This window comes from Cyprinodon variegatus, unplaced genomic scaffold (genome assembly GCF_000732505.1).
Source record: "Cyprinodon variegatus isolate N-32 unplaced genomic scaffold, C_variegatus-1.0 Scaffold158, whole genome shotgun sequence".
NCBI classification, from domain to species: domain Eukaryota; kingdom Metazoa; phylum Chordata; class Actinopteri; order Cyprinodontiformes; family Cyprinodontidae; genus Cyprinodon; species Cyprinodon variegatus.
Window position 1 is genome coordinate 1,051,604 of NW_015150611.1, and position 9,559 is coordinate 1,061,162.

Here is a 9,559-nt window from a genome sequence, read left to right on the forward strand (position 1 = left end):
AGATTTGAATAATATTTATTGTCATTATAAAACCACACAACTTTGCTAAGACCCAAAACGTAAAAGGCACACATACTTATATAGTATAAAACACACGGAAGATAGGTGGAAAAAATTGAAACAAAAATTATAATTTTCAAAAGTCCTTAAAAGAAAAATATGTAGTATATAGCAATGTTACAAACCAGTCTGTGGTCTGATGGCAGGGATGGTAGACCTACATTAGAAAATATGAAACCCTTTTATCATCCTTGTAACGATCCAACTCTCTGGGAAACAGTTTGATCTGATTTAGTATTATTTAATAATTATTGCTTTTAATATATATATATATATATATATATATATATATATATATATATATATATATATATATATATATATATATATATATATATTAAAAAGAAATGCTGAGAACATCCCATTTCACTTATCTGCAATACTTGTAAATATTGCAGGCCGTTTTGACATTTATTAGAGGCGCTGTCCTCTCTATTGTTCCATTTGTTGATCGCTAAAATAAGATTGTTCCTAGTAATTTTAGATATCTGAAATGTTTTTTTAGATGTGAGGAATGTTATTTTAGATATCTGAAATGTTCATTTTGACTAGGAATAAATGCATTTGAGACGTCTGGAATGTATATTCATTCAAACCAGTAAATGTCAAAACAACCTGCCATATCGGCCGGCTGATTTCCTGCTAGCGTAATCCTTCGTGACGTCATCGCGTTACTTCGACTCTTTCCTCTCCGCTGCTAGCTGTTAGCTTCCCAACAGCTGTCGGTGGCCCTCAGTGAGCAAAGCCTGTCAATCTTAACGGCTCTGATTCCTTTAGAGGACCGCCGTTTTACTTACTCCAGGAACCAGCTGTTTTTCTTTTCTTAGGGTTTCCTACCGTGTTATACGGTTGTCGTTGCTCTTGCCGTCACGATAGACAGAAGTCCTGGGACATGGCCAGAGCAGAACAAGTGCTGGTGCTAGAGCCGCCACAGGAACTCAAATTCAGAGGTAACGCTGGAGCCGAGGGCAGGGCCGAAGCTGGGCAGCTAGCTCTATTCGCTAGCCGCAAGCTGTGTGCCCTTTTAATGTGCTGTTTCTCATTTTATCTATTTAAAGGAATGGATATAACCTACTGGAACGAGTATTTAGCTAAATAGAGATTAAACATTTTACCGGGTAGCGTTTAGTTTGTCTTACAGGCTAGGAACATTGCTAGCTGTCATTGCAGCGTCAGGACAGGCCATCCATACCATTACTACAGTTGTCTTATCTGCTTCCTTTACTTTGGCTTTCATTTTCGGGATATATTGAATACCCTTAAGTTTGCTAATGTATAGCGGGATTCCTTAGGTTGTGTTTTGTGGTTTGACTTGTCAACCCAAGTCTGGCAAATAGTAGCTTTTCTAGCATTTTCTACAGTTTGTCATTGCTTAGCCTAATTACCATGCCCAGTGATCTAAGCTTGAAAGCTCAGACTCAGAGCTTTATCGTTCAAAATGAGCCGATTTCTTCTCTTGTGTTGCTGCATTTAAAACAGACTGATTATGAAATTAGATTTAGCATGTTTTTAGTACTAATCTCCTTTACCCCCTTATTCAATCTGAGGGGTTTTATGTTGTAGTACATATGAACTGGGTGCAGGAATAGCTTTGTAGGAATAGTTCAAGAGGGGGTGTGATCCCTGATTGATCATTGCAGCTCCTATAATGCTAAGAGGAGCCAACAGAGGATGCACACATCACTGTTAAGGCAGTGCTGAGCAGCCTTAACAGAGGGCATAGTCAGGTTCTTGGTAAGAGATTAGCTTTAATATTAAGCAACATTAAAAGCAAGTAGAAAGCAACAGTCTCTTAACTCCATCCTTGTGTGTTTTATGCTTTATTTAGCTTGCAATTAAGGCTGGGGCATTTAAATATTAATGATGTTACAGCAGTTAAGTTTGATTTTTTTTAAAATCCTCAGTATTGCATTTGATGAGATAAATTGCATAAAAATGTGCAGTTTCTTTGACATTTTTTGCCAGTTTTGAATAGTAAAAAAAAACCCAAAGGTGCTTTGTAGATCGATCTCATTTGTGTATCAAAATATATGTTACTACCAACTGCTCTTCATTTGTCAGATCATATTACAAGCTAGTGAGGGATGCATTATAGTCTGAAAAAAATGGGAGTTCTTAGTTTTGATGTTTCTAATGGATCAGGCTTAAAGATCTTAAATTTCCTATCTGAATGATCAATATCTATGTCTGGGTAATTGATCAGTGCATCTCCAGCATAAGGCTCTTTCTCTGGACTCTCATTATTGCAAATGCACAAGTGTTGTGCAAACTCTTTCGTAAGAGTTCTTGAATATTCAAATGTTTCTCCTTCAGTCTTTATATGAAGTTTATCACAACAGTTAAATATCATAATTATAATTTCAGTGACAGACTGTTAGCAGAAACCCCTCATTGGCCTATTTTTGTGTCCTCTGCAGGCCCTTTTAAAGATGTTGTCACCGCCACACTGAAGCTCACTAACCCATCAGACAGAAATGTCTGTTTCAAAGTTAAGACAACCGCACCTCGCAGATACTGTGTGCGTCCGAACAGTGGCATCATCGACGCTGGAACTTCCATAAATGTTTCTGGTTTGTAAAACATATTTGGTTACAATGAATTTTAGCCTTCTAATGTCAGTGTTCTTTTTTTTTTTTTTTTCTATGATGCCTTTATCTGATTTACAGTAAACAACCATTGGCTATCTAAAAAAAGTCTTTAATAGGATCTGATGAGGTTAAATGGATTGATCATCTTAACCTACAACAGTGACAAAACATTTCATATTTTTACTTGTTGTGCTAGAAAACCTCATTCCTAAATATTCAAAACCTAGTTTTAATCCTTTTGTCCGTAGCCATTTTCCATTTAATGCGTTTAATGATAAAGTGTAGAATTCCCCACAAAATTCAACAATGTCAGTCTTATATTTCTTATTTAAAAATGGTCTTCATTGATTCACACTCCTAATCAAAATATTAAGAGATGGCTACAAGTTCACTTCTTCCAGGGCACTAAGTTGTGCATCTGAGTTCCCCCACTCTCTTTCTGTACTGTTTACCAGGTCTGCTTTAAGGTGGATTATTTTGAAGCCCTTCCAATGCAGATACTGCTGTTGGTTATTTAGTTATAATAGCCTTAATTTGGGCCAAAGAGTGTCCCTATGTCTTGATGGACAACTGATTGGATCCTGTGGCTCAGTGCCAGTGAACATGTTTTTGGATCTGCCCCTTGATTTAGTTCCACGCCCCGTCTGAAGAATGTTAAACTGTCCAACCTCAGCACCATAGTGTGAGACACCAAGGTTGGGAGTTTGGACGAATCTATCGATGATAGACTCGGCCCTGCAGTAACTTTTTTTTTTTTTTGGTGTGCTTCTTTTTTTGGACCTATGGGTTAAGATGCAGCCCGAAAAAACAACAATAAAGAAAACTCAACACTGTTTTTAATGGCACACACACAAACTCCTTCCAACTGCAGTATTTTCCCCTCTGCCACCATGCAGCAGCCGAACAAGAGAGAGGCTGTTTGTGTTTACAGGCTGCTCCATCTTGATTTTAACACAACAAATACAAAATTAAACAAGAAAAGGAAAATTCTTTCCTTCAGTGAAGCTGTGCGCTTTCAATTTTGCGCATTCAGACAAACAAATGAATAATGATAAAAAACTGTCTCATAACATTGTCAGAGGAACTGGAGAAGAGTAAACTATATATTTTTGACAAGAAAACAAGCATGTTTTCCCTAGTAAGTTTTAGCAGTATGCGCAGGTTGTTAGCAATAATATCAGCGGCGCAGACGACGCACTCTGAAGGGGTGCTTGTCTTTGCTCACAAAGTCACCTGCAAGTATACATCATCCATCACCATTTGTTGGACTGACGTATAGTGGCTGGAAAATTGTAACATATTGCCCATCCTTATGAGACACCATGATTTTACAGGCCCTGTGAGAGCACAGTGCAAAACAATATTTTCTGAATTGTCTGGTTCAGTTTTATTTCTAATAAATTGTTGAAATGTTTTTTTTTTCCCTTGCTCTAATTTCTTCTTTTGTCATCCTACTGCTCTACTTAAAGTTGCTCCTTCTTAAGATCCAGCGCTAAATAAAAACAATTGCAATTTTTGTAGCAGGTCTTAAGATTTTAATCAGGAATTACCTTCAGACTTTATTGGGATTGCAGGTATTTTTGTCTCAACTTTAGTCAGGGCTTTGACCATTAATAGGTATTTTTATGTTTTTTCGTTTCTTCGATTGAATGTAACTCAAGTCTATGAATTATTTGGACATAAAACAGCTACATTGATAAAAACCAATGTTATCTACACATAAGAAATGAGAGAGAATCTTTTTTTAAATTCAGTCTTTCGGTTCATCCTCCTATAATTTTCTTTTGGCCTCATTTTTCTTTATATTTTTCTATATTTATAAGAGTCTAACACACCTTGACCCATGCATGGTATTTATCACCTAGTTGTATGTTTGGAAACCATTTGCGCTTTAGACATGTGTATATGTTGAAGACAATAAGCACTTTTGAATCTTTAATCTTCTCCTTCCTTTCCCTTCACAGTTATGCTACAGCCATTTGAGTACGACCCCAATGAGAAGAGTAAACATAAATTCATGGTGCAGTCCATTCTGGCTCCCAGAGACATGACTGACATGGAAGGAGTTGTGAGTATCAAATTAGGAGGTTTGGGGGCAAAGTTGCTGGGGTTAACCCATTAAATGAGGATTTATTTATGTTATAGGCTTAAAGAAGCAATAAGTAAGACATTTTCTGTTAAATGAACAAAAATCATTATCACCCAGGATGGAAACGACGATCCCTATAAACGATCGACAAAGCTAATTAAATTTGAACACATTTGAATATCTCTTAAGGAACACAACTCAGCAGTAATTAAGTTAATCAGTTCTGTGTGATGTTATCTATAATTCAGGACCTGTATGAAAGGTGAAAGCCTGTCTGACTCTTTACTGAATTCTGTTCGTTTCTGTGTACAGTGGAAAGAGGCAAGGCCTGAGGAGCTGATGGATTCAAAGCTAAGGTGTACATTTGAGATGCCTCTAGAAAATGACAAAGCTGTAAGTAGAAGTTACTTTTGTCTCACTGCGTCATTTTTTTGCCTTCAGACGTTACACTGGGAGCTTTTAGAGCACGTCTCACATTCAGTAGTCACTAAACAATGCATCATTGAGAAATGCGTTTTTCCTCATATGTTTAGTATTGTTTCAGTGTCCTGTCATCAGCAACAAGTTCTGTCATTCATTACATGATGTTTGTATTCATCCATGTTTGTTCCTGGATCTCACTCCCTGCCATGTTGGCATGTTTTCTTTTTCCTTTTTGCATTTCTCCTTCTTCCTCCTCCGCTGTCATTCCACCTACCCCACCCACCCACTCTCTCCACAGCATGAGAGTGAAAGCAACAAAACTGTGTCTTCCTCTACCTCTGTTAAGACTGAGCACCATGTGGCGCCTAAGTCCTCCAGCGCCTCGCTGGATGACGGGGAGGTGAAGAAGATCATGGAGGAGTGCAAGCAGCTGCAGATGGAGGTGCAGAGGCTACGAGAAGAAAACAAACAAATCCGGGTGAGAAGCCCTAAAGCAGCGGTTTTGAAAATGTTCATCTCTCCCTGCTTCGTTTTTTTTTTCATACTTCCTTCTGTCCTTCCTTTTTCTATACCCTCCCTGCTTTCCTTTTTGTCCTTGTTTACTTCCTTGTTTCCTTCCTGCTTTCCATTTTTCTTTCCGTTCTTCCAAATGTTATTTCTTCTGTCCTTAGTTATACTGTCCTTTCATCCTTTTTATTTTTTCCCCCTTTCCACTAAAAGCAACTCGGAGCAATTTACTACGGATAAATTCACTTTTTCGATGTTTTTGTTGGATCTGTTACTATTTCTAGTCCCTGCTCGGTTTTGGTTCCAACCACTCTTGAATCGCAATGAAACTGTCCTTCACTTATCGTTTAGAGGACGCTGTCACTAGTGGACGCTTTCAATTTGGCCAGTTAATGCCAGAGCACCATTCGCCGCAAGGCGAGTAAATATTTGGACCACAGTCACGTCCTTTCATCTATTATTTTGGTATGTCCCTTACAGAGAGCACACCCCAATACCCCGTCCTTTAACAAAAGCTCCACTGCTATCTAGACTTTGGCTGAGCCTTCTAAAAGGCAACATTCAGAAGAGGAGAGAAAGTTTATTGAATCATGGTGCTTTTTGGAAGACTGTGTTTTGTAAGACTGGCTTATTTATAATAGCGATGCTAAGCTAGTGAACTACTCAGTGTTTAGAAAATACTCAAATGAGAACAGGAACGATTAATTTGTCATAGGCTGTCAGTCTATGAAATTGGACAGCGTCTGTGAACACAAACGCAGGAAATGCAGCATTCACTGAATGCCCATATCTGAGGCCACTGTCAGGGCGCTGATGGTTTCATCAACACAAACACACAAAGATAAAAATTTTGGTCGGCACTGCCCTTGCCATTTGAAGATATTATAACAAATAAAAATTATTTGCTGTTTTTTTATGCTTTTATTTATGGCCACTATGAAATTTTAAATATTTTGCATTTGCCCCTTTTTGAATGAAATTTAATAGAATTCTAAATTACAACTTTAGTTCATAAAACTACATTATCTTTTACCGTAATATTGTTTGCATTTCCTATAATACCTTAGTGAAATAACATGTTCCTTAAAAATATATGAGAGCAAATTATTTTATTTCCGGCAGGTAAATAATTGGATCTTCCTCTCCAACTTGCCGGCGAGTCAAAAAGTAAATTTCGGATCCTGCCATTATATCATTTAATGCTGACCTTATTGGGATGTAAGCGCTATCATTACAAGCTAGCAGTTGTTAGCTTTCATCATTCTATTAGATCTCTCCTGTACATATCTAGATCGCTTCATTTAGCTGCCTACAGTCTTCTTTTCCTGTGAGTCTGATAAGCATAAACGGAGCAGGCTGTTGTTGTGACGTCTCTATAAACCACATTACGTTATAGCAGTGTTGTTATGACAGATTAATAGAAAATGAATCAATCTAAAGTAAACTCACCCGACCTGAACAGATAAATTAGCAATAGAAAAGAGGCATTTCTTCCTTTCTTGCCAGTGTCCTTCAATCTGTTCTCTGTTCCCTCTTCAGGTAGTTCCTGCTTTCCCTCCTCTCTCTTTTTTTTTTTTCTTTTAGTCCTCCATCCCTCAGTCATCCCTCTTTCATGTGTCCTTGCTCATGCCCTTTTACCTTTCTTGTGCCTCTCCTTCCATTTGTTTGTTTTCTATCCACATTTGGCTCATAATTAGCATTTGTGTTTTATATGTCACAGTACCTGCAGTAAAACACATTTAAGTGGATAAAGTTATGGCTACGTTTAACGTTAGTAATAGTCAAATATTTTGCCACCCTTAAAGTTGGTCTTAATTTTTAAACAGAGGTGTCTTGGAAGCTTCATCTTAACCAACTTAAAATATACAGAATTGTTATAACGCTGCTTTTTTTAAAGGATTGGCATGTGACAAATGTTTGTTCAGAAAGCGCCTTTGATGGGTTTTGCTTCCTTGCCTCAGGAGGACGACGGCCTGCGGAAGAGGAAGCTTACAACAGTGCCTAGTCCTCACTCCAAGAACATGGCTAACTCGATGATGACGAGGGAGGAAGGCCTGAGCACCCGCGTCCTTGCATTGTGCTTGCTCTTCTTTGTGATCGGAGCCATCATCGGGAAGCTGGTTCTTTAGAGACACAGACAGAGCACAGCGACCGACCGACGGAAGGATGGACACCGTGTTTTAAAGGGCACGTAGCGATGACGGCAACGGCGATCAATGTCTTCTGGGTTTTCTGTTCATCTGTTTGCTTTTTTTTCTTTACAATTTAAAAGCTATTAGCCGAGGGTTTATTTTTCTTCAACAACAACATTTGTACAATGATGATTTAAAAGACAGCTGAGTGAAAAGCTCTAAATTTCTACTGTTAAATAAGGCGTTCATCAGGCAGTAAGGATGGCTTGAGTAAACACTGGTGAACTGGCAACATTTGAGATATTCTGGTGTAGATTCAGACCCATGTTAATCTTTACTTAGAATGCAAATAAAATGCCAAAAATCCAGTTAGTTTTGATGATTCCCATGATGGATGCTTCTGTTGTTGGCAGCACATTGATCGTCTTCAGAGCTTAGCGTTGGTTAATGCTGCCTAATTGGGCAGATCTATTTACTTTCCTAATCGATTTGTTTCTGAGCAGTGATAAAATAAGTCAAAGCCAATTTCCTGCTTCCTCTGCCTCAACTAGTACTGTGAAACACCAGCACTCTGGCAGGGATATGATTTATCTCCGTTCCCCATGGTGTATGTTCCAATAATGGTGATAGGCTGCACTCTTAATGGGGCTAAATTGTAGAACCAGGCTGTTTATGTCCGTCTGCTTTCTAATCCGTCTGCAGTACCGACCGTCGTCACAGCATCTTATTGCCACGCTGCTTTTAAATAATCTAGTTTAAATACTGAAATTCATACTGGTTAAACTGGATCCCTTCTCACTGCTGGTCGTACAGCAGGAGCGGCAGGTTTTGCAGCAGTTCATGAAACTGGTTCTTTTTTCTTTCAATCGAAATACCATGCATGTGTCCTTAGTAACCATCGCTGAAGGATAAATTTAGGAGAAAATGGAGAAACATCACCAAAGGATGTACTGATCAGGTGACTTGTGGCATCTTTTTTGCTGGGTTTTATCATGATGAAGGTATCTTGACACTGAGGTGTTTTTATCCATGACGATCCTTTTTCTAATGCGAGTTTAATCATTGTACAGAAGGTCTGACTACTTTAAAGGGAGTGTTAAAAACCACCGTGTGTCTAAGGAGAGTGAAAGGTAAACAAAGGAGGGCAGGCCCAAGTTAAACCACAAAGCTTAGTGTTTTTTGTCACACATCTGGCTTTTTTTGTTGTCTTTTGTACTCGAGTCTTGTTGTTCTTCACTGCTTCTGATCTTTTTTTTTTCCGTCCATCTTTGCTTCCTAAAGGATCTTCCCCAACTTTTGCACCGGTGGCAGTAGGAGGTGTGTGGAAATGGCTTAACGCTGGCTGAATGTTTAGTCTTTCATTGATTCTCTAAGCTCCTCCCTCGCTTGTCTTTGCCGCTTTTATCTCGTCTCTTCCACTAATTACTGATGATCTAACGGAACAGAAAAGCAAAATTAATCATTGAAAGACTTTTTTTTTTTTCTCCTGAATGCAAACTCCATGTATTGTCTTCTAAAGAGTGACGTGAAAAACTATATATGTATAAAAATATAAATATATGTATACTGTATGTATGAGCCAGTAGATGCTGTGTGTGTGTGTGGATGTTTTAAAGTGGTGGTGCTGCAGTTTCCTGTTTCTAGCAGGAAAAATGGGGACGTTTATTTGAAAAAAACAACAAAAAAATCAAATCTCTTCAATCAAATTAAGATTTTTGGGCCACTAATAAAGTTCTGACTCAATAAAGGGTTATGATGAA

General features: G+C 38.2%; 1 protein-coding gene across 2 annotated transcripts; it reads left to right on the top strand.

Annotated features, from left to right (window-relative positions):
* The first annotated feature begins 753 nt into the window (after positions 1 to 753).
* Positions 754 to 9,559, top strand: vapb (VAMP (vesicle-associated membrane protein)-associated protein B and C). 2 transcript variants are annotated; one of them, XM_015377799.1, is made up of 6 exons: positions 754 to 1,010; positions 2,478 to 2,630; positions 4,613 to 4,716; positions 5,050 to 5,130; positions 5,507 to 5,638; positions 7,629 to 9,559. In XM_015377799.1, exons 1-6 carry the CDS (start codon positions 953 to 955, stop codon positions 7,794 to 7,796), a joined length of 696 nt encoding a protein of 231 aa, XP_015233285.1. In that variant the 5' UTR covers positions 754 to 952; the 3' UTR covers positions 7,797 to 9,559. The 2 variants fall into 2 exon arrangements, with proteins under 2 accessions (XP_015233285.1, XP_015233284.1); XM_015377798.1 differs by having other exon boundaries at positions 756 to 1,010; positions 5,459 to 5,638.

Coding starts and splice junctions, on each gene's coding strand:
- vapb (XM_015377798.1), top strand. CDS start 953: ATGGCCAGAGCAGAACAAGTGCTGGTGCTAGAGCCGCCACAGGAACTC. Junction 1,011..2,477: donor ACAGGAACTCAAATTCAGAG/GTAACGCTGGAG, acceptor TGTCCTCTGCAG/GCCCTTTTAAAGATGTTGTC. Junction 2,631..4,612: donor AACTTCCATAAATGTTTCTG/GTTTGTAAAACA, acceptor TTCCCTTCACAG/TTATGCTACAGCCATTTGAG.